Below are 25,329 nucleotides of genomic sequence, written 5' to 3' on the forward strand. Positions count from 1 at the left end.
TTCTAGGCTTTCATTTCATCACCTGTAACAGTAATAATAATAACAACAACAGAAATAATAATAGTACTAGTAGTAGTAATGGTAGTAGTAATAAACATTTATCTACTTTTGCCATGTAAATATAAAAGTTTACAACGGTTTATGAAATGGCATCTCATTGGTCCTATATGCTGAGAGGGTTTAGACTAAAGTGCTGTCTAGCCCTAATATTAGGGCAACTAGGTGGTGCAGTAGATACAGTGTTGGGCCTGGAGTTAGGAAGACTCATCTTCCTGAATTAAAATCTAGTCTCAGACACTAGCTGTGTGACCCTGGGCAAGTCACTTAATACCTTAGTTTCCTCATCTATAAAATGAGCTGGAGAAGGAAATGGCAAACTGCTCCAGTATTTTTGCAAAGAAAACCCCAAATGGAGTCAGGGAGAGTTGGACACAACTGAAATGACCCAATAACAACAAAGCTCTACTATTTGTCTCATGGATTCCAGTGCCCTCCGTGTTGGAAGACATAGACCTTCACACATATTCTCTCCATCTGGTCCATTTGGGCTCTATGGAGAAGAATGGTTTTCCCTGAGGGAAAAAAATTTTACATTGGTGCCTACACTAGCAGATGGGACAGTGGGTGACTGGGTCCAAATCTGTTTGCAAGGAAGTTTCCTAAAATGCCTCTGGTGTATTTAGATGCTAATCCAAAAATGAAATCTCTTCCCTCGTGGGTGAAGTCAATCATTCAGCCAACAAGCATTCATTTTGTGCCAGGCACTGTGTTAGGCCCTAGGGATATAAAACAAAAATAAATGAAGCAATCTCTATTAAGGCAGTTCTGGGAAATTGATCTGGACTAGTCCCATCAGTATCCAGGATAAATCCATTTCCAAAAGATATGTATTATTTTTTCAGATCAATCAACTGATAAGTATTGATCACCAACTATATGACAGGCAAATAGGAAAAATAAAATAATTCCCACTCACAAGTAATTTACCTTAAACCGGGGGGACAAGGATGTGATACACATACATAGAAAGAAATATAAGGAGATGAGCACAAAGTAGTTAAGTACAAGGTAGTTTGAGAGGGAGGATCAGGAAGGGGGTGAAGGGAGGTTTGAGCTGCATCCTGAAAGAAGAGAGGGGCTTCCATGAGAAGGAGGCAGCCATGTGCTGGTAAACACTTAACAACTGGATCTCTCCCCCCCAAAAAAGTATGTAGGAGATACTTTTTAAGTTTAATCTAATTATTAACATTTTCTCTATCATTTTTTTGAGTCTAGGCCAGAAATATCAAAATACATGGAGGCCCTCCATCACACTCCCAAAGGAACTTGGAGCAGATTAAAATGTAATTGGGAAATATTTAACAAAATAAATAAAAATACAGTAGAACATAGATAATGTTAATATGTGGTTTCCTAAGTCAGTATGGTTCCAATAGAGATCCTTATGTATGGGTTTAGTGACCCTACTTCTATTAGAATTTGACACCACTGGCCTAGAAAACACACACATGCACACACTCTGTATTTTTTTCATTTAATTTGCATTTTTAACATTTTCTTCATAACATTCTTAAATCTATATAATTAACAAAACATTAAATCAAGCCCTGATTTGTAGTATTTGCCAGTTTCCAAGGTGTAAATTCTCATGCTGAAAATTTGACGTCAGCTACCTGCCTCCAGCACACCCCTGGATAGAGGTGAGGAGGGAATGAGTTTTACTCAAAAACCGAAGAGATGGAGTTTCACATGTGAGGAGCAGAGAAAAAGACAGTTTGGCTAATAAGGCTGGAAAAATAAAGTGGGGAAAAGGTTGTAAAAGACTTTGAAAGCTAGATATAGGAGTTTATATTTCATTCTAGAGACAATAGGAAGCATAATATCTACTTGAAAACTGAGGCGCTTCTGTGATTCTTTCCAGTAAAAGACTAGGTGGTGGATAGAAAGTTGGGCCTGAACTCAGGAAGACTCATCTTCCTAAGTTCAAATCTGGCCTCGGACACTCACTAGCTTAGCTGTGTGACCTTGGGCAAGTCACTTAACCTCTATTTGCCTAGGAGGCAAGTAGGTGGTTCAGAGGATAGAGAGCTAGGCCTGAAGGCAGGAAGACCCAAATTAAAATCTGGTCTCAATCACTTACTGGCTATGTGACCCTGGGCAACTCACTTAACCCTGTTTGCCTTAGTTTCCTCCTCTATAAAATGAGCTGGAGAAGGAAGTGGCAAACCCCTCCAGTATCTTTGTCAAGAAAATCTCAAATGGGGTCACAAAGAGTTGGACACATCTGAAAACAACTGAACAACTATAGGATAGGATAGGATAAAACAAACTCACCCAGTCACAAGAGCATTTACAGGAATGGTTTGGGTATAGTTTTCACATTTCTCTTTCTCAGACGCTACAGGTGATCTATCCCTACACTCCACAAAATGACGATGAGCTGGAGCTGGTACCTGGAGACTTCATTTTCATGTCTCCAATGGAGCAGACAAGTACCAGTGAGGGCTGGATCTATGGCACATCCTTAACCACTGGCTGTTCTGGGCTTTTGCCTGAGAATTACATCACCAAGGCAGATGAATGCAGTACCTGGATATTCCATGGGTAAGCAGACTCGTGGGGCCTACTGCTTTTTATGGTTAGTCTTCCTAATGCAAAACAATCAGACAGAACTTTTAAGGGCAGCAGAACTGAATCAGAATATATAGAATTTTTTTGTTTACCACATGGAGTCCTCGAGGAGAGAAGATGTATAGTCCCCAGGCTTCTGGCTAGCTGTGTAGGGCTTGGGAAGGAGGGTACATGCAGCTCCACCCCATCATGTAGTTTGCATAATCAGACACAAATTGCTGTCTAAATTCCTCTGGGTCTGGAGCTAGGACCCACAGAAGGGAAAGCACAAGGAAGCCAGGTGGCACAGTGGGTAGAGAACACAGAGCCAGTAGTCAGGAAGATCAGACCTCAGATGCTTATTAGCTGAGTGACCTTGGGCAAGTCAGTTAACCTCTTTGCCTCAGTTTCCTCATCTGTCAAATGGAGATGATAATAACACTTATCTCACAAGGTTGTTGGGAAGATCAAATGAGATAATAATTGTAAGGTGCTTAGCACAGTGCCTGGCACATGGTAAGCACTTTATAAACGTTAGCAATTAATATTACTATTATGCCTAGAGTGAAATGTTACTTGAGAGATATCCCAATGCCTTTGGCCCTCCTTAGTTTGGGGTTCCTGTCCACCTAGCCCTAGTGGTAAATGCCCAGTATTTCCTACATAGTACGCTATATGGGCAGCTAGCTAGATTGTGTAGAAGATAGAGTGCTGGCTTTGGAGTTAGGAAGATTGGAGTTCAAATCCTGTCTCAGATATTAACTAACATTGTGACCCTGGACAACTTACTTACCCACCCTATTTTCCTCAGGTATAAAATGGGGATAAGAATGGCACCGTTTTTACAGGGTTGTTATAAGGATCAGTTGAAATAACCCTTTGATAACCCTTGAAGGGTTATATAAATGCTAGTCATTATTATCATTTCTATTGTTGTTGTTACTATTATTATATGACTTCCATAAAGCAGGCTAGTTAAGTTTCTGCCTTGCTGAGTTAGTAGTAATATTAGTTCCCATTTATTTAGTCCTTTTACAAGTATTATCTGGTCTTCACAGCTACCTTGTGAAGTAGGGGCTTTTATTATTCCCATTTTACATATAAGGAAGGCTCAGAGAAGAAAGTTAGGTGACTTGTGAAAGATCACACAACTAGTGTCTGAGTGGTGGTTTGACTCTAGATCTTACCAACTCCAATTCAAGTGCTGTATCCGCTATCATGGTGGTATGGTGTCATTGACTGCAGCATACCTTTCTGAAAGATAACGTATCATTCTCAGGATGTGATTGTTCTCTGGACTGTCCCCTCTGCCCGTCCCCACTGAGTCTGATGTTCATTGCAGCTTGTGTGGGACCCTTCAACTCATCTAAAATGGAGAAGACCAAACCATGCCCTCCCTCCTTGATTGATCCAGGAATGAAAACTCTCCTTGGCTCATCTATCATGTGTTACAAGGCGTCCTACCCAGGGGAGGGGGCTGGTTTTCTTTTCTTCCCTCTTAGTTAAACCTATGCTCTGCCTCATGCCAACACATGGTAGGTGACATTAGTGCAATTATCATTATTTTTTTACAACCATTGTAGAGAAGAAGAGGGAGGTAATTCCAGCCTGTATTTTGTCTAGGGAAAGAAAAGAGAAGAAAACTCCCTCTCTCCATTAGCTTTAGAAACATAAATCATAAATATAAGGTCAGGAATATTTTCTAATCTCTCTAACCTAATAATTAGAATCTTTTCTAATCTTCTATCCCACATCCCTTTCCTCTCCATAAGTTCAGATTGAAATTGGTAAATTCTGACAGCTAAGCATCTTTGGCATATGAAGCAAAACTCTTAAGATTTTTTTTCCTGCTAACCTCCAGAAAAATATGGGTCAGTAAGGAAAGGGAACTCTGTACACATTCCTTAAAACCCATCTTATAACACCTACACACATTCTCCCTCTCTCTCTCTCTCTCTCTCTCTCTCTTTCTTCTCTCTCTCTCTCTCTCTCTCTCTCTCTCTCTCTCTCTCTCTCTCTCTCTCTCTCTCTCTCTCTCTCTCTCTCTCTCTCACATTTAAAGTGGCCTTTGCATTAACTGGGCCTTGGGAATAAGCCTGAGTGAATATAACATGATTGGATTATCAGATTATAGAGAGTTGTATGGATTACAGTCCCCATTTTCTAAGGGGAAGATTAGTGGTGGTATCTCACCTGGGAAGTATGTTTGAAATTAAATGAATTATTCTTCCATGACCTACTCCTTAGTCTCTGGTTAATGTCAGGTTATGAATTTTGCCTATTATGAAACTGTCAGAACTCCTTTCAGACTTTTCTTTTCTGGGCTAAGTGATTTGTTTCTGTATTTTTCTTATCCTTCCTATTTTCTAGTCCTCTGTATATTCTTCCAAGTTCTCTTCATCATTCTTAAGAAAACATGTCCTCAGGACTGCCCTGCTGTGGTTCTGGGTTTTTCCAGCTATTGACTGATTTTCATAATACAGATTGGTCACCTGAACTGGGTGGGCTAAGCTAGACAGTCTCAGGATGTGTTTTCAAAACAAGTTATCCTTGGGGAGAAACAGGCATATAGCTATGGTCCTTAAGGAGATGATGTGGTTTCGGTGCTGTTTTCAAAATAAAGTTCCTGACGGTTACCTTATTGAAACTGACAGCCCCAAATCAGAGTGAATCATATCCCTTTTGTTGCATTGACAGCTGAGGAAGCTGACAGTGTTTTTGTCAGTGAGATGCGAGAAGGAGGGAAGGAAGCCAGTCGATCTCTTCAAAGCCATAATTGAGCTGAGCAGTGAGGAGGCACAAATCAGCAAGATATGGCAACGTGATTCCACAAATCCCATCATATCAGGCCCCCAAAGCTTTGAGGCAGGGAGGGAGGCTGGCTTCCCTCCAGCTGGGGGGTTGTAGAAAGGGTCATTAGGAGGAGGAGGCAGATTTCTGTCAGAAAAAAGGAGGCTCAGATGGTACGTTAGCTGGCACTGATGGATCCTCAACATATTTGTTTTGCTGCTGTGATGGCTGTCATTCCTATTAGTGGCAGGAAGAGAGGTCTTCATTTGCAAGTATCTGTGTAACACATGCATTAAATGCTTCCCTTCAGGTTGTCCAGAGAGTCCAGAGAACATGTTTCATTGAATTTATCCAACAACCAAAATTAAATGGCCACACTTATGAAATGAACCATCTTGGCAACTTGCTGGTTCAAAATAACTTTAGTGTGGGAGGAAAGAGGGGCTGGATGTGACTGCCTCCCACTCAGCATTAACCCTAGTTGGGCTCAGACAGTCCTTTATTAAGTTTTGAATGGAAGTTCTTGGCTGTGTCCCTTCATATATGGCGAGGATGCTCACCTGTGAAATGCTTGTTCATTTGCTTATCTCATCTTGGGGCATGAGAGGGGAGGCAGGAGAGGATGGGAGAGAGGAGGCAAGCAATCACAAGGTTTGCATGACTCTTAAAGAGGTGAAGACGAGTGGGTAGGGATACAAAAAGCCCTCCCTTCCTATGAAAATGGCTATGGACAATAAGATTAACAGCAGGAATCCTTTATTTCTTTTCAGCTGGGATAATAGCTGGAAACAATGGCATATAATTGCTGTGGCATTATAGCTAAAAATGTAGTTGGTGCCAGCCATGCCAGTGACACTGTACCAAATATGTAAATGATGGACCCCCATCCCTGCCCAGAGAGGGCTTCCAGTTGGATTCATGCACAAGTGAATCTCCCTACTCTTAATTTATTAATGGCTTGGCTCTTCAAAGTAGAACAAGATGTTCTTCGCAAGGAATCTAGATGCCACATCTTCCCCCTTTTACCATTTACCACCACCATCACCACCACCCATGTTTTTTCATGTTAAGTTCCATACTCTTATTCATCCTGAAGGCCAGAGAACACATGGCCTGTTGCTCATGGTACCAATAGTTTATGTCTTCCTGTCCTTTTCTCTGTAGCTCATATTCAATTCTGAGCACATCATCGTCCTCCAGCTCACTCATGTTCAGTGATGGCATTTTGGAGAGGCGGCAGCAAGAGGAGCAGGGTCCAGGGGAGACGTCTCCCCTCACCATCATCTGCCAACCCATGCAAGTAAGTTTGGCCAGTAACATTTGGGAAACATTCTAACAATCATTTGATCAATAAGTTCTTACTGAGCACGTACCAGACAACATCACTCACATTCACATAGTACTTTAAGGTCTATAGAGAGGTGTGTTGGTGTTATGGGTAGAAAGCCACAAAAACCGACATTTAATACCAGCCTCTAACATACTGGCTGTTTGACTCTTGGCAAGTCATGTTACCTCTAATACTCACGGCAGCCTTCTAAGAACGTAAATTGTGGGGAAAGTACCAACAGTGGTGCTATAGTAGTGGAGGAAGTTCCATCCTGGGAATTCCTTCACCAATGAAATCATGGGTTCAATCCCTGTCCCTTTAATGTTTACCAAGCACTGTCCTCAAGCAACCCTTGAGGTTGAGGTAGGTTGTACAAATATAATTATCTGTCTCCTCACCCACTTCTGTCCTCTGTGACGTTGTTTGTCCTTGGTTCTCATTACATATCTGTAACTAGGCCTCTAAGTAAAGCAATTGGCCCATGCTCACACAGTGAATAAATATCCAAGGAGAGATTTGAACCCTGGTCTGATTCCCAGATCTAGTAATCATCCACTACATATGGTTAGGTGCTTTGGAAGAATAGAAAGAAGTAGGAGACATGGTTTCTTGTTGCCCTCAAGGAGTTTACAATCTAGCTGGGGAAGTAAGATATCTGCACATGAAAAGGTATAACCAATTAAACCACACAGTGTATATTTAAGTGCCAAATTAATGGTACAGACAATAGTTACTGTCAGAGTTTAGAGAAGAGGGCTGTCAGTGCAGACCAGAATGGTAAGAGAACTTCTTGGAGGGGCTGAGGATTTGAAGAATGGCAAGGATTTTCTTGGAGACAAATGTTTTAGGTGGGGTGAACAAAGTCAGAAAAATGAGCAAGCTCAAGATGTAACCTGGGGAGAGTGAGGATACCACTTTGGCCAGAGCAGAGGTTTCTTCTAAGTGAATAGTGGGAAACAGCTGGAGAGAACCCTGCCACCCCTACACTGTTCAGTCAGGTACATTTGCTATAAATGAACACATAGGGCCAGTCAGCGGTGTTCCAGTCAGGGGCAGCACATTGTGAATAGCTGTCTCAAATAGAGAGGGCAAAAGGAAGGGCTGGGAGTCTCTTCAGCTGGTCAGGATGGAAATTAGATGTGAGTAATTTGGTATAAAGAGATAGCAGTAGTCCTCCTTGGAGCTTTTTTTTGGCGGGGGGGGGGGGTCACTAACATGGATGCAGTCAGAGAATGCTGAATACCCATAATGTGCTGAGCACAAAGCACTATGGGGAAAAAAAAGGAAGGGGATGTGAAGCATGCACTAAGAAGTCTCAATCCATTGAAAGAAGAGAAAGAATTATCCCTCTTTTTCTCTCTTTCTCTCTCTCCCTCTCTCTTTTTCTCACTTCCTTTTCCTCTCTCTGTCTCTCCTCTTTTCTCTGTATATGTCTTTGTCCCTCTTTGTCTCTCTCCTCTGTGTCTGTCTTTTTCTGTGTCTCTTGTTTCTCTTTTTGCCTCTGTTTCTAGCTCTGATACTCTCTTTGTCTATCTCTGTATTTGTTTCTCTCTTTGTCTTTCTTGTCTCTGTCTATATCTCTCTGTCTTTATCTCTCTCATATGTCTCTGTGTTCCTCTGTGTCTCTGTCTATGGCTCTGTTTCTAGGTGTCTCTTAGCATCTATGTCTCACTCTTATAAGCTCAAAGAATATATACTTGAGTATGGCATTGGACTGAGGTGGGGTTTCTTAGGTGGGTTTCCAGAAGGAGATGATAATGTCACTTTTAAAAGCATTTCTACTTTTATTATCTCATTTGCACCTCATGACCTTGTAATGTAGGCAGAGCAGGTAATATTCCCCCCCCCCAAATTTTACAGATGAGAAAACTGAGGTTCAGAGAGCCATGACTTTCCCCGATCATAGAGTTGGTAAATTAGGGAGATTCCAATTCAAGTCTTCTCATCCATTACTCTGTTACTATATGTAGAACCAGACTTTTAGGATAAGAAGGGACCCAGCTAGGTGGAGAGAGGATACATTCTAGTTTCATAGAAAAAAATATGTAAAAGTTCTAAGGCAAGATTAACCAGATCATATGTTGCGAGCAGATTCATCTAGCTGGAACACAGGTTAAATCAGGGAACTAGAGCAGAGGATGTGCGTGAAATGGCAAGTTTTCTCCCTATGTAGTCACTGCTCAAGAAGCACAGCTTCTGGTGCCAGGGCACAGGAGGTAATAGGGAACCACTGTAACTCTGGAATAGGGGAAAGGCCTCAGAAAGGCAGCAGACAGAGCACTAGCTTTGCAGCCAGAGTATCCAGCTTCACCCCCTCGCTCTGCCCTAGCTACTTGTGTGACCTTGGCCAAGTCCCTCAATCTCTGTGGGCTACAGTTTTCTCACCTATGGAATCAGAGCATTAAATTGGGTAAGCTCTGAGGTTTCTTCCAGCCTTACAATCCTGTGATCAGCACAGTGACACAGTGGCTAAAGATAGGCATTCTCAACAGGTAGGGTCAGAGTGGAGAATCTGGAAGCTGTCACAGTCCTCCAGATGGGCAATGTATTCTTTATAGAAACTGTCACCTTTGTAATAATGGTAGCCCTGCTCCCTGAGGACATCTTACCACCGAATAGTGTCCTCATTTGGAAAAAGAAATCATCCTACCACTAACTAGTTTTGTACATTTTTTCTCCCCTATTAGAATATAAGCTTCTTGAGGGCAAAGACTATCTTTTGCCTTTCTTTATTTTGGATTTGAGTCTCCCAAACTTACTCCCCCATTGCTTAGCATGGTTCCTGGCGTTTACACAATGCTTAATCAATGTTTGTTGACTGACTAACTCCTTAGCTTCTTAGATCAAAGCATTAAATCAATTAGCCTTATGGCTTCATGGCCATTTACTAACAAGAATAATAAAACTATTGCCCTACCTGTACCCAGGGCTTTCTACTAGGCTGTCAGAGGATCTGATAGCTAGAGCTGGAAGGGACCTTAAAGGTCATCTTATTCAACCCTTTCTTTACAGATGAGGAAACTGAACCCCTAAGAAGTTACACAAGGTCACACAGGCCATACTCGCAGAGCCGGGATTTGACCTCAGCTCTTGTGACTCTGAGTTCAGCATTCCTTATAATTCACTATGCTGCCCCAAAGTACTTCCCACCTATTTACTTTCTTTCTCTCCCTGAACAGCCCCTGCGAGTCAACAGCCAGCCTGGCCCCCAGAAGCGATGCCTCTTTGTCTGTCGACATGGTGAGAGGATGGATGTTGTGTTTGGGAAGTATTGGCTATCCCAGTGCTTTGATGCCAAAGGTGAGCTCATGGATGCTAGCATGCCAGGGCGTGAGACCTACCCTGGCCTCAAAGGTGCATTTAATTAGAGTGTTTTGTAGAATTCTCACTGTGCTCTATAACCCATTTCTCCTGAACAAACTCAAAGCATCTTCTGTCTGTTAGACCGTGTTCCTTTATTATATCCCTAGGCTATAGGGATAGCACCTACTTCAAAGGGTTATTGTGAGGAGCAAATGAGTTAGCATATAGGAAGGGCTTTGCAAACCTTAAAGCATTACATACATGCTAGATATCATTATCATAATAATTATTATTATTGTTGTTGTTGTTGTTATTACTATCTGCTTCCTTGCTGTGGCTACTATGGATGCAAGGGATTCTGTAGAGGGAGAACCAGCAAGATTTGACAACTGATTAGATAATGGAGGATAAAGGAGAGAAGGAAGAGTCAAAGGTTGACCCCAAGGTTCTGAACTTGTCATTTGAAGGATAGTGGTGCACTTAACAGAAATAGTGACATTTAAAGGAATGGTAGGTTTAGGAAGAGAAGCTAATAAGTTTCATTTGAGACATTTTGAATTTAAGATGCCCATAGATCATCTATATGGATTTATAGAAGAATTGGAGGGGACCTTAATGGCTATCCAGTCCAACTGGCTTGCTCTACAAAATGAGGAACCCTAGAGCCAAAGAAATTAAATGAAAATGATTTGCCCAGTGTCGTAGAGGTAGGAAGCATCGGAAGCAGGATTTGAACCCACATCCTCTTGACTCCAGAGTCTGTGTTCTTTTCTCTGTGTCATATAAGGTCATCTGGTATAGCTCTTCTCTAATGTGTGAATTCACTCTCCAGCTGCTTCGATAAGTGGTCATTTAGCCTCAACTGAACAGCTCCAGTGACAGGCAATTCACCCCACAAGGCAGCCCATCCCACTATTGAACATATTTAATGGTTTAAGAAGCTTTTTATATGGAGGCAAAATTTATCTCCTTGTAACTTTTAAGCAGAATGGAAAAGACTCCAGAATATAATTGCCAAGCAAAAGTTTCAGCTCTCTGAATGCTCTTAATGTTTTCCATTGCTCTAAAGTAGAGGTAGCTTCTCTTGGCCAATAAGGACTAGAATGGCAGGATCATTAAGAGAAGGTTTAAAAATAAGAGAGTTCAAGTGGTTCTGTGCCTGATTTTTTTCTCTCTTAGGCCGTTACATCCGCACCAACCTGAATATGCCTCACAGTTTACCTCAAAGGAGTGGCGGTTTCCGGGACTATGAAAAAGATGCACCAATCACTGTGTTTGGGTGTATGCAAGCCAGACTAGTAGGTGAGTCATCCCAGAATAACTTTCTTTTTGGGTTACCATCTTGGGGGGAGGTAATGCTGTGAGGGCTGCCCCCAGTGGAATGCAGGGCAGTGCTTTCTGAGCCTTGAGTTAGAGGACATTCTCTATGGGACTTTTCTGTACTTGCTACCAGTGTGAGTCCCTGTAGCCATGGAACTTTGGGCCTCCCAGGTATAAAGTAGTTGCCTTTGCCATGACAACTTATGTGAGAGGCCAAAATATGAACAGGAGACAGACAACATCAGGGATGAATGGCCGTTCTGATCTGACTAAAGCTGGCTCTGTGTGTGTCGGCTTTGAATCCATCAGTTTTCTGGTTTATCCCACACCCGCTGTCTAGAGACATCAGTCTCTGCTCGAAAGGAAGTGGATACCACCAGAAAAATATAAACATTCAGCAAGAGATTAGAGTGGTCTCTGGTGTTTGAGAGTTAATGCTCTAGGGTTTTATTTGCTTTCCTTTTCATCAATATAAATCTACAATCTATTATCATAAAATCCATTATCCAGCCCCTGGATTACCTAGGGCTCAGCTCCCTGCTAACTGAGCATTTTGCTGCTCATTAGACCTGCAGAGATGGAAAAGATAAAAGATAAGAGTTTTTCACTTTTGCTTTTTGTTGGGAATGTTGGTGAAAGGTTTATTTGGGGATGAGGTTCCGATCATTAGGCTTCTGTGTTAGCCATTATGTGCCTTGGGTACCCTGGCTAAGTGGGGCCACACTTGGGTACTAGCCCTGACCAAATATAGCCAGTGGATTCTATCTCTCTTTGTAGGTGAGGCCTTGTTAGAAAGCAGCACCATTGTTGACCACATCTATTGTTCCCCATCCCTTCGATGCGTCCAGACTGCACACAATATTCTGAAAGGTAAGAATCATAAGTTTGTACATCCTAAAAGTGTCATCTAGTCCCCTGCCTCTGGGCAGCTCCACACCTAAGCTGTCCTAAAGAGATGGGACTTTTAATCAAGCATTTTTACCTTGTTTTCCATGGGAAATAGTTTGGCTTATGTACTTTCTCAGCAGTCAGCAATAGATTCAATAGACATTTATTAGATATGCAGAGCATGATGCTTATCCCTTGGAGAAAGTACAAAGATTGCATAAGACATAATCCCTGCCTTCCTAAAGCTTACTTTCTAGCAAAGGGGATAAGACACAAAAACAGATGTACAAAATGTGACATTGTAAGTACAAGAGAGAATTGTAAAACGAAGTGTTAATGTGAGGTTGGGAGTTGGTGGGGAAGGAGGTCATTACTAGCCAGGGGAAATAGAGAAGACTTCATGGAGGAGGAGACATTTGAGTTGGACTTTAAAGCATGGGGAGGAACTCTGTGGAAGAAAGCGGTTCAGACATAGGGAACAGCATGACCAAAGGCATGGAAACAGACATGGTCAGCATGGCACATTCAGGAGACAGGGAACGTGAGTTTGGTGGAAGCATCTAATGCTTAGCAGAGTAAAGAATTAAAAATATGGATAGGATACTATCCCAGTGTGAAGGTCCTTAAATAGCAGACAAAAGATCTTGAACTTTGCTCATTAGGCAAGCCCACAAAGAGCTCTGAGTATAGAAGTGATACAATCACATTACAAATAAGGAAGACAGTTCTGGCAATGGGCTAAGAATAGATGGAAGAAGAGCAAGAGTCCAGAGGCCAGAAGGCATGTAAGGAGATGATTGCCATCATTTAAGTGAGTGGTAATGATGGTATATAATAGAATAGTGGCAGTGGGAAGAGAGAGGAGGCAATAAATGGAAAATGTGCCAACTTTGGCAGGACAGTGAGTGATTAGATATGAATCTCCCTTCAGTAATTTGTCACTATTGCCAAATTAATATTCCCAAAACATAGATCTAACTACCTCACCTCCATGGTCAGGAATCTTCAATGGCTCCCTACCAATGTTTTTTTTTTCTTTAAATGAGGCACCACCCAATAGCATGATGGTTTGGCCAGTGCTTCAAATTCTGAGTATCTATAACTCACCCTAGGAGATCAAAAACCGCATTTGGAAATGGGTTCGTTTGAAAATTCTTGTACAAGTTGGAGACAGCAACCAAGTGGAAAAGGAATTGCTGACTTAATCCTTGTCCATTCTGATTAACTAACATGGTTCACATTCTCTTGAAAGAACTACCTTCCCTTTGCTTTCATTTTCTTTTCCCCTTACAAGGTTTACAACAAGAAAATCACTTGAAGATCCGTGTGGAGCCTGGCTTGTTTGAGTGGACAAAGTGGGTCGCTGGAAATACTTTGCCTGCATGGATATCCCCATCAGACTTAGCTGCTGCCAACCTGAGTGTTGATACAACCTACAGGTAGCCTTATGTAAATTGTTATTTCCTGAGATTGATTTAAAGATGATTTTCCAAATTATTATCAGTTTCATGTGATCCACCTCCAAATTGAGAGAAATGACAAACTCAGAGTGCAGATTGAAGCACTTTTTCGGGGAGAAGTAGGGAGGAAAGAATGTGGCTAATGTGGTAGTTTATTCTGCTTGACTTTACATAATTGTAGTGGGTTTTATTTTTCTCTCTTTCCTCAGTGGATGAAGGAAGTGGGGGCAAGGGAGGTTGGAAGAAGAAAATTTAGAACTGAAAATAAAATTGAATCTTAAAAAATTATTTCAACTTGCAACCCAATAGTTGTGTGACTGACCAGACTTCGGTCTCATTTAGCTATAGTAATAGAGGAGAACTATATGTGACAATAGCAAATAATCCAAAAATAATTAGGCATTAGTATGCATTATGGTGGGTTTTTTTTCCTGAAGAGTTGCTTGCATGATTGTGTTTGGTTCAAAGTCACATGAAAATAAGTATTAATTCTTTTGAGGTAGCTAGATGGTCTAGTAGGTAAAGTGCTAGTCTTGGAGTTAGGAAAATCTGCGTTCAAGTCCTGCCTTTAATACTTACTAGCTGTGTGACCCTGGGAAATCACTTAACCTCTCTGGAGGAGGAAAAAAGACACACCTCAGCTTTCTTAAATGGGCATAATATAACATGACCCTCTCAGAGTTGTTGTGGGGATCCACTGAGATATCATCTGTAAAGTGCTTTGTAAACCTTACAGTGCTGTACAACAACTCTATGGGACAGGTAGGGCAGGTGGTATTAATCTCATTTTATTGATAAGGAAACTGTGGTCCAGAGGAGTCATGTGACTTGCCTATGGTCACACACCTCTTTTTTTTTCTGAATACAGATTAATAGTTAACTTTATATGCGTGTGTGTGTGTGTGTGTTCACATATACACACATATATACATATACACATACATATGACATTTATATTAGGGCTTATAAATTACTTTCTTCACAACTACCCTATGAGGGCCTATGGAAGCATTAATAGCCCCATTTTACAGATGAGAAAATTAACATTAAAAAATGGACTTTCTCACTGCTGTGTAGCCACTAAGGGATGGAGCTGAGACCTGAATCCAGGTCTTCCTATTCTTAGTCCAGTGCTACTAGATCAGACTTCCTGGTCTGGAGTTAATCATGAAATACATTTACATTTATATTTAAATAATCCACAAAGTATATTATTCACATGCCAGTAATTGAAAGTTGATTATTATAGAATTATTATAGAATCATAGCTGAAATCTTATCTTCTGCAAGAAGCCTTACACAGTCCCCCTTAATGCAAATAGTGCCTTCCCTTTGCGATCATCTCCAATTCCTCTCATATGTATCTTGTTTGGGCAGCCAGATGGGGCAATGGCTAAAGCACTAGGCCTGAAGTCAAAAATACTCATCTTCCCATGTTCAGATCTAGTCTCCCACACTTACTAGCTGTGTGACCCTGGGCAAGTCACTTAACCCTGTTTGCCTCAGTTTTCTTATCCGTAAAATGAGCTGAAGAAGGAAATGGCAAACCACTCTAGTATCTTTGGCAAGTAAACCCCAGATGGGGTCATGAAGAGTGAGACAAGACTGAACAAAAACAATGTCTTGTTTATATATACTTGTTTGCATGGTGTCTCCCCCATTAGATCGTAAACTCCTTGAGGCCAGGGCTTGTCTTTTGCCTTTTTTTGTATCCCTAGCACTTAGCATAGTGCCTAGAACCTATTAGGTGCTTAATAAATGCCAGTTGACTTGACTCCATCTCAGAGTTGGAATGGAGCTCAGAGATCATCTAGTCCAATGTTTCTCTAAACTAGAGTTACTCCCCTCTTCTGCACTCTATGGCCTCCCTGTCAAGTGGTCATCCAGCCTTTATTGGAAGATCTCCAGGGTGAGGGAGGGGCCAACTACCTTCTGAGGCAGCCCACTCTACTTATGGATTAAATGATCCCTAAGGTCCTTTCCAGTTCTGAATCCTCTGATCCTTCTTCCCCATGACAACACTTTGTATACTTACAAGCAGCAATTATGTTCATGTGTTCTGTTCTCTAGATCCTAATTGTTAGAAAGCATAGATTGAACCAGATTCTACCTTGGCAACTTTCCCCCATTGTTCCTAGTTAGAAAGGAAGGATAGATAGATGGATGGCTTACAAACTTTATCTCATTTGATCCTCACAACAACCCTGCTATTATGATTCACATTTTGCAATTTAGGAAACTGAGGCAGGCAGGTTAAGTGACTTGCCCAGGGTCACACAGCTAGTCCGTGTCTATCCAGCTAGGTGGTGGAGTCAGGAAGACTTGAGTTCAAATCATGCCTCAGACACTTTCTAGCAGTGTGACCTTGGGCAAGTAATTTTACTTCTGTCTGCCTCAGTTTCCTTATCCATAAAATGGGGATCATAATAGCATCCACCTCCCAGGGTTGTTGTGAAGATCAAATAATTGTAATTAATAATAATTGTAAAGTGCTTAGCACAGTGCCTGACACATTGTAAGTACTGTATAAATGTTGGTTATCATTATTATTATTATCCAGTATGCCACCTAGCAGCCTCTGGGGCCAGGCAGAACGAGTTCAATACCTTCTTTACATGATAGTCTTTCAGATACTTGAAAATAGCTATCATATCTCCTTAACCCTTACCAAGTCTCCTCTTCTTTGGCCTAAACATCCCCTGTTCCTTCATCTTATCTATATATATGGCATCATTGCTAGACCTCTCATTCCCCTGGCTGCATCCTCAGGATGTACTTCAGTTTTTCTGTTTCCTAAAATGTAGTTCTTAGAACTGAACACAATACCCCAAATGTGGTCTGATCGAGGCTGAGTACAGTGAGACAATCATCTCCCTAATTTTGGACATTAATGTAGCCAAAGATTGAGTTAGCTTTTTTTGACCTGCATCTCATAGTGTTGATTAATATTGAGCTTGATTTATGTTAAAACTCCCAGACCTTTCTTCACATCAACTTTTGTCTATCCATACTGCCCTCCTCTAACTCCTGGATTCATATGAGCAGCTGATTTTTTTAACCCACTTGGAAGACTTCACATTGATTACTAACACTTAATTATATTTGATCCATCATTCAGGATTCTGTTTCTTTCATCCAGCATTTTATCTGTCCTTCCAAACGTTGCATCAATTGAAAATCTGATAAGATTTCATCAGTCATTGATTAAAAAAAAAGAAAAATGTTGAACCTCAAAGGACTTGAGCATAGATCCCTGGGGCCTTCCAGTAGAGACCTTAACTCCATGTTGACCTTGGTCCATTAATGACTATGGTTTGGGCCCTGACATGCAACCAGTTCTGAATCCAACTCTTGCCACCTAGCCCATACCTCTCCATTTTGCAATTATGTTAAGAGAGACTACATTAAATGCTTTGCTGAAATTTAAGTATAGTCTGTCCATACCATACCATACACACACACACACACACACACACACACACACACACACACGTACGTGTGTGTGTATACACCATAGTATTCTCCTGATGTATCAGTCTAGTAACTATCAAAAAGAGAGGAAATTAAGTTAATCTAGTTTCAATTAATTTGCTGAAGGTTAACCACTAAGTATAGTCAGGAACTTGTAAAATGCCTTTTTATAGAAATAGACATTCCTAGTAATTATGATGGAGGATGTCTTATGTCTGAGGACTATATTTAGGACAAGTGATCACTTTAACCAGCTCTTTCTCCCCTGTGATATCCTGCCCCTTCTTTTTCTAAAGCTAGAAGCACAAATCTGATTGAAAAACCTCAAAGGCATTCTGGCTCAGGTAGGCAAAGAGTGTCTGGATTCCCAGACTAGTTTATCTAGTCTGTAAGTAGAAACATGGCTGACCCTCTTAGAGGAATAATCTCCCTATTACTTCCCCTTGTGTTGAAGAATCTGTTTGTAGTAAAAGAAAAAGATTTAAGATTTTAAAATGTCTCTCTTGCCCCCCATAGTTGTACTTCATGTTCTGTTCTCTCCCCCTCCATGGCATTTCTGCCTCAGCCCATAGTTTTACAGTCAAAGGTAATGTTGAGCCAACAGAAATTGTATGTTCTGATGGAGAATCAGATTGCCAGCCTGGGCAAGGCATCTTCCCCCCACAGCTCCACTCCCAGCTGGCCTTGGTTGAATACAGGTCTCTGGTTTTCCCCTGAAGTATTTCCTAAAATTCTTCTCATTCTGACTTGAAAAATGTGTATGGATCATTCCATCTACACCATTTTTTGTTGTTGTTCACCCATATGCACAGAAGAGGGATGAATCCAGGAAATGTTGATGGCAGGACGTGCACAATGCCCACTCCCAATTCCCATCTACAGGTGTATATTTGTGTAGCCTTTTGTTTGACCTTTGAACCTATCGACCCTTTTTGTTTATGCACATCTGAAAGGCTGCTGATCTTCAAGTTATACTTCTGCTGAAATAACTTTAGATTGAAAAGCATTGAGGGAGGTGTGAAGTGGGGCCCGAGGAATAGCAGAAGTATGGCCAAGGTCAGATGACTAAGAGTCAGGAGAGCTCAGTCCTAGTCCTTATTCTCCTGTTCACTTGCACTAATCTATTACATTAAAACAGGTTCCCATCTTTTAATAGAGTCTAGACTTGTGCTCAGCTATGGTCTTTGTCACAGTTTGAGCCACAAGGCACAGAGAAGAATCACAAATTCTCAGAATTTGAAGGTTGGAAGGGCAACTTCAATGGTCATCTTATCCAACCTATACAGAAAGAGAATTCCCACTATATCATCTAGCCTTTGCTTGAAGCCTCCAAGGAGGGGAATCCAATAACTCTCTGCAAGCCATCCTACTTTTGGACAGATCTAATGGGTAGGGGCAGATAAGTGGTGCAATAAATAGAGCACTGGGCCTGGACTCAGGATGATCTGAATTCAAATTCAGCCTCAGATACTTACTAGCTTACTGACGCTGGCCAAGTCACTTAACTATTTGCCTCAGTACTTCTTCTGTAAAATGGGGATTTTTCCTTCTTGGAGAAGGTAATGGCAAACCACTCTAGTATCTTTGCCAAGAAAACTCCAAAAGGAGTCAAAAAGAGTTGGACGTGACTGAAAAATGACTAAACAACAACTGTACCAGGCACTGGGGCCACAAAAACAAATTGAAATCATCTCGGCCCTGAAGGAGCTTACATTCCATTTTATAGATGATGTGTGATAGACCCAGTAATAGATTGAGTGGGATCGGAGGATCACTAAAGAAGTGTTTCTGATCCCTTGAGAGGCATCAGTTGTCCTTTTTACCTCCAGTCATGGAAGGAAAAGTATTGTTAATGCAGCTGTATAAATTAGTAGTCTCATGAGCCTCGAGGCCTAGAAGAAGTAAGGCTGACCATCAAACACAAATGGTGACCCACAGCAACAGTTCTGTAGTTCTTTGGGCCGTTTTGCTGTTTACTGACTTTAGGTCCAGTTTCTCTTAACTGTGGTTAAGAATGGACAAAATTAGTAAAGTCTTTATAAACACTCACAAAATGCAGCATTATAGAATTTTCGAGTTAGAAGTTACTCTTAGAAATTATCTTTTCATCCTCGCTCCCCTGCCCCCTAGATGTGTGTATTTTGCAGATAAAAGACAAAGAGAGCAAGGAAAAAAAAGGACCTTGCAAACCACCTGCTTCCATCCCTTTCTTTATATCATCAGTTATTAGCTCCCCTCCCTCCCAAAATAATTTTGTATTTATTTAGTTAATATCTAATATTTACTTCTGTGTGTGTGTTGTATTGTCCCTGTTAAACATAAGCTCTTTGGGGGCATGCATAGCCTGTCTCATTTTCATTTCTTGATCCTCAGTACCCTGTCTGAGTACCTGGAACATGGTAAGCACTTGGTAGATGCTTGTGGAATTGAATTCCGCCATACCATGATGCTTATAGACTTGTCCAAGTGAGGCCTAGAACCATGATGGAATGGAATGGGCATCAAGGAGTCAGGAGACCTGGCTTTGATATGAACAAGTTATGTATCCTTGGGCAAGTCACTTAATTTCCTTATCTGTAAAATTAGGTGATTGAACTTGAAGTTTTGACTAACATGTCTTCCAGCTTTAACATTATAGGATTTTATGAAACAAGTTCTCCTGATGGATCTGTCCAATGTCCTTTTCATTTTACTCAGAGGCCTACTAAAGGAAGAAGTATACACAGTCCTAAATATTTCTTAAACTTGTTTCTAAAGAGTGTTTGGTGCAAGGTGGGTTAGATGCCTGACAGATTCAAGAGATACCTAGGAACCTCATTAGATCAAGAGATGTCATCTCAGCTTTTCCTTCCCCCAGCCCTTTGATCATAAGAAATCATTATAGCTATAGTTACCAGTGGTGGGGAACCTACAGCCTTGAGGCCAGATGTGGCCTTCTAGATCCTTGGGTGCGGCCTTTTGACTGAATCCAAGTTTTACAGAACAAATCCTCTTATTAAGGAGATTTGTTCTGTGAAGTTTGGATTCAGTCAAAGGGCCATACCTGAGGACCTAGAGGGCTGTGTGTGTCCTTGAGGCCACAGGTTCCCCAGCCCTGGGTTAAACAATGGCAAAGTCAACTGGTAAATAAATTATCACGCACTGGGTAGACAGAGTAGAAGTTGATTTGTTACACTTCAGTTCTTCAAAGGATTGCCTCTCTGAATTTCAATTTCCTTATTTGTAAAATAAAAATAATACTTATACTCCCAAGTTTGTATGGTGATTGTGAAGAAACTACTTTGCAAACTTAAAGCACTTTGAAAATTTGCTGTTATCGTTATGGTGGAATGATGTAGAAAGGGCATCTTTATGTTTCTCAGCTGCCCCATTTATAAAAGTATTCCCTGTACCTGCCTTTTCCTTAGGGATGTTGTATGGTTAAACGAGGGGAAATAAGTATGCACGAAAAGATCAGGGGCAGAGGGCCAGTAAGAAGATGGGGCTTATTTACTCTGTGTTCTGTGTTTTGGACTGGATGTCTATATGGGGAATTCCTGATAAGGAAAATCTCCCTACCAATGCAGATCACCTTTTCTCTGCAACCTACACTCTTAGAAGGTTGCCTGGGGTATCGAGGTGAAATGGCTTCCTCTCTCAGTCACACAGCTAGTGTGGAATAGACATAAACACAGGTCTCCATGGGTCAGAGGCTGTTCCCTATTCATTATGCCAAGTGTCTATCCTACCCCATATTCATCTTTGTCGCTATTACTTGTTCTCTCTCCAGCTATCAAAATGTCTTAATTCCTTTTGGTCATTATTTTGTCTATAGACCTCATATACCAGTCAGCAAATTAGTGATTTCTGAATCCTATGACACATACATCAGTAGAAGCTTCCAAGTCACAAAAGAAATCATCAGTGAATGTAAAAGCAAAGGTAAGCAGTGTTATCTTTTACTCCATCTTGAATCCAACAGTTATTCTCTAGCATGATTAACTTGCTTCTCTTATTTCTTTTAAGATTGTCTTAGCAGCCAAATGGTTAACAGGGAAGAGAAATATTTCCCTAACCTTTTGCTTAGACCTTCATGTTAAATTTGTAATATCTTCTGAGTACTCGGGCTGACAGGGGACTGCATTGAGGCACATTGGAGCCTTGCTATATATAATATTACCCTAGATAACGTGGAATATAGTATTAGAGGGCAGCATGCTTGATATTGTAACAATTCTCTATGTAACATGAATACAATATTAGATGGCACCATGCTGGATATTGTAACATTACCCAATGTAACGTGGAATACAATATTAGATGGCATCATGCCAGATATTATAACATATCACCCTATGTAACATGGAATACAATATTAGATGGAACTGTACTGGATATTATAATGTTACCCTAGATAACGTGGAATATAGTATTAGACAGCACTATGCTGGATATTGTTTGAAGGCACTCATTTTTAGAAGTAGCAGACTATAGCATGCCAGCTTTGCCTGTTAGCTGATCACATGGCATGCTAGATGGTGTTGTTCTATTCAGGGCATTTATTGTTTCAGTCTGTTAAAGCCATGCTTGATTACATAGTCATTTGATTGCTGCCTGAAGTTTTGATTCTTTTATTTTTTTCCTTCTGTAATATATCCCCTGTATACAGAATTATAACCCTTCTATTGCTATTGTAAAGCCAACTATCCTATTTTCAAATTATTGTTTGAATTTTTGAATAGTTAGCATGGCCAAATAATTGTAAAATGTTCCCAGGTATCACTTTCATATCACTCATCTTACCACTACTTGGCCTTAATGCATGCATAATAATGTCCTATTAGCCAGAAACTTCCGAGGCCCCATCCTCTTACTGACCCTCTGCCCCTGATCTTTCCCTGTATACTTATTTTTCCTTGTTTAACCATATAACATCCCTAAAAAAAAGGCAGGTACAGGGAATATTTTCATAAATGGGGCAGCTAAGAAGCAGAGAGATGCTCTTTCTACATCATTCTACCATAATGATAACAGCAAATTTTCAAAGGACTTAAAATTTGCAAAGTACTTTCTTCACAATCACCATGCAGATTTGGGAATGTAAGCATTATCTTTAATAGAAGAAAAGAAAAAGGTATCTCTATTCATCCTCTTTTTTTGGCCCGGACCTGTGATTCATTGATGTAAGGAATTCTTGGTACGAAAGCTCCCTCCGCTGATGCAAATCAGCCACTTTTCTGTGATAGATAGTCTTAGAGAGTTATCTGGGCCACTGAGAGATTAAGTAACTTGCCCAGGGTCACACAGCTACCATTATGGGTTGGAGGTAGAACTTGAACCCAGGTCTTCCTGATTAGCAGGCCAGTTTTTTAATCTAATATGTCTGACTGCCTAAAAGAAAGGGAAGTGTTTATAGAACAGTGAGTGGCAGAGTTTGGTGGAACAGAAAATATAATAGAGAGAAATATGAGAGGCCACAAGAGTAGGCTGCCATTCTGCATATCACCTATGTGGAATCTCCCAGATCCATTTTCACATGTTCCCTTTTTCTATTCCCAGGAAATAACATTTTGATAGTGGCCCATGCATCTTCCCTTGAGGCATGTACGTGCCAACTTCAAGGACTTTCACCCCAGAACTCCAAGGACTTTGTGCAGATGGTCCGAAAGGTAATTCACACTACTGCTTAAACTTTAGTTTAAGTGGTATGTAGTACCTAATGGTTTCATTACGTTTTAGTGGCTGACTGTTAAAAATGCAAGGTCTTGGGGGCAGCTAGGTGCCTCAGTGGAGAGAGCACCAGCCCTGGAGTCAGGAGGACCTGAGTTCAAATCTAGTCTCAGACACTTGATACTTATTAGCTGTGTAACCCTGGGCAAGTCACTTAACCCCATTGCTTAGCAAAGAAAGCAAAACAAAACAAAATACAAGATCTTCATGTGTGGCAGTTCATTCATTCAGGAGCTTAGAGGGAGTCAGTCTTTCCTTCGGCATATTTTATTGAGGGCCTGCTCTGTATAAGACATTGTGCTAGGTGGTGTCAGGACTACAAAGATGTAAACAACACTGCCCCTACCCTCTTGAAACTTACACTCTAATAGAAAGAATAAAAAGTCACATAAGGCTACATAACTAAAACATAAAGCAGAAAATGTCTCCTGTGAAATGGTAGAGGGTAAGTACTCTAACAGTTTAGAGGAGGGAAAGCTCACTTCTGGCAAGGGTAATCAGAGAAGACTTCACTGAGGTGTACCCCTTGTATTAGGCCTTGAAAAATGGGCAAGAAGGCTGTCTTTTAAAAAAAAATTAATGAAAATCTGACTTCTCACCCTCCCACTTTCTCCCTTCCCCATTGAGAAAGAAAAAAACAAAACAAAACAAGCATGTATATTCAAGCAAAACAAATTCTCACACTGGACACATCTACTTAAAAACGTATTTCACTGAGCAAGTCACTTAACCTCATTGCCTAGCCAAAAAAAGCAAACCAAAACCATATTTCAATCCACAATGTAAGTGGTAGGAGGATTTTTGACAGGTAGAAGGAAGTAGGGAATGTGGAATAATCTGGAACATAATTTCTTATAGTTTCTTCTATCCTTTAAAAGTTTATGATGCTTGACAAAAACCTCCCTTTGGAAGCATCATCACAAAATTAGAAAAATAACCCATTTTTAAAGATGATAAACACTACACAGTCACAGAGTCATGCACTCACCATGACAGGTAATTCCATTAGGATTAAGTTGCCTATATCAAAAAATTAATTTAGAGTAGCATTTTTTAAACTGTTCTGCAGAACTGTGCTATTTCATGTGATAAGAATAGAGATTCTGTAAAGGAGTGCCATTGGTGGATGTATTTTCCCCGATAGATTATATATTATTTGTAATAAAAATAATACTATTGTTAATTCTGTAATTGACTAATTATGTAACTTATATATAATATTATAACTTATAGAACTGATTGACATTGTTAATAATTGTTAATAATTATTATAATAAATAGCAATATTATAATAAATAATATTTCTATTATAATAATGTTATTATATTATTATATCTTATATATAATAATATTGTTAGAAGAAAAGAAAAAGGTATCTCTATGAATCCTCTTTTTTTTGGCCCAGATCTGCGATTCATTGATATAAGGAATTCTTGGTACGAAAGCTCCCTCCACTGATGCAAATCAGCCACTTTTCTGTGATAGATAGTCTTAGAGAGTTATCTCTAATAATAAATATATTATGATAAATTATTATAATAAATGATATTATATCATAGATAATAATAATTATAATATTATAATTGTAATACTATTATAATAAATAATAATAATAGCTGGTAGGTGTGTGAGAGACAGCTAGGTGGTACAATGGATAGAGAGCCAGGCCTGGAGTCAAGAAGACCTGCATTCAAATCTGACCTCAGATACTTACTAGCTATGTGACCTTGGGCAAGTCACTTAACCCTGTTTGCCTCCATTTCCTCATCTGTAAAATGAGCTGCAGAAGGAAATGGCAGATTGCTCCAGTGTCTTTGCCAAGAAAACCTTAAATGGGGTCATGAAGAATCAGACACAACTGAAAAATGACTAAACAACAACAAAGTTACGTAGCACTTTAAAGTTCGCAAAGCACTTTACAAATATTTTATCCTCACAACATCCCTGAGAGGTAAGTGCTATTATTCTCATTTTACCAATGGGAAAACTCATGTGTGTATCAATCATGTGGTCAGCTGGAAGGAGCTCCACCCCAACTGCTCCATTTCAATGGCAATACTTCAGTATTAAAATAAAATTGATTTCCTCAATTTTGTTCCTGAATCCCCTTTTAATCCCACTCAAGCATGCATGAGTTCTGTTAATTTATTTTGAATCCCAAAGGCCTCTGTTGCCAAAATAGTTTGGCAGAGCCTGGTTTTGAAGCTTCCCTGGCCCTGCCATTCTTTCACATCCCAAATGGTATTTACAGACCAAACTTTCTGATTTTCCTTCTAGCTGAGCATGGCACCAAGCTAAAGGGAATAGCTAATATGCTTTATCAGTGGCATCAAACCCAAATAGAAACAGGGTCGCTAAATCATGCATAAAGTTCCCTGGGGACAACATATTGACTTAGAAAACCACATATTAATGATCTATGTTCTATTGTATTTTTGTTTATTTTGT

General features: G+C 40.4%; 1 protein-coding gene across 2 annotated transcripts in view; it reads left to right on the top strand.

Annotated features, from left to right (window-relative positions):
• The window catches only part of UBASH3B (ubiquitin associated and SH3 domain containing B), a 174,041-nt gene that overhangs the window by 142,098 nt on the left and 6,614 nt on the right, over nucleotides 1-25,329 (top strand). For both annotated transcript variants that reach the window (XM_078146907.1, XM_020984880.2), the window contains exons 6-13: nucleotides 2,396-2,604; nucleotides 6,565-6,700; nucleotides 9,910-10,030; nucleotides 11,213-11,335; nucleotides 12,131-12,223; nucleotides 13,536-13,680; nucleotides 20,987-21,093; nucleotides 22,711-22,820. In XM_078146907.1, the coding sequence (XP_078003033.1) occupies nucleotides 2,396-2,604; nucleotides 6,565-6,700; nucleotides 9,910-10,030; nucleotides 11,213-11,335; nucleotides 12,131-12,223; nucleotides 13,536-13,680; nucleotides 20,987-21,093; nucleotides 22,711-22,820 (1,044 nt within the window). The remainder of the gene's footprint in view (nucleotides 1-2,395; nucleotides 2,605-6,564; nucleotides 6,701-9,909; nucleotides 10,031-11,212; nucleotides 11,336-12,130; nucleotides 12,224-13,535; nucleotides 13,681-20,986; nucleotides 21,094-22,710; nucleotides 22,821-25,329) is intronic.

This window comes from Phascolarctos cinereus, unplaced genomic scaffold (assembly GCF_003287225.1).
Source record: "Phascolarctos cinereus isolate Bilbo 61053 unplaced genomic scaffold, phaCin_HiC Scaffold_726;HRSCAF=1367, whole genome shotgun sequence".
In the NCBI taxonomy this organism is placed as follows: domain Eukaryota; kingdom Metazoa; phylum Chordata; class Mammalia; order Diprotodontia; family Phascolarctidae; genus Phascolarctos; species Phascolarctos cinereus.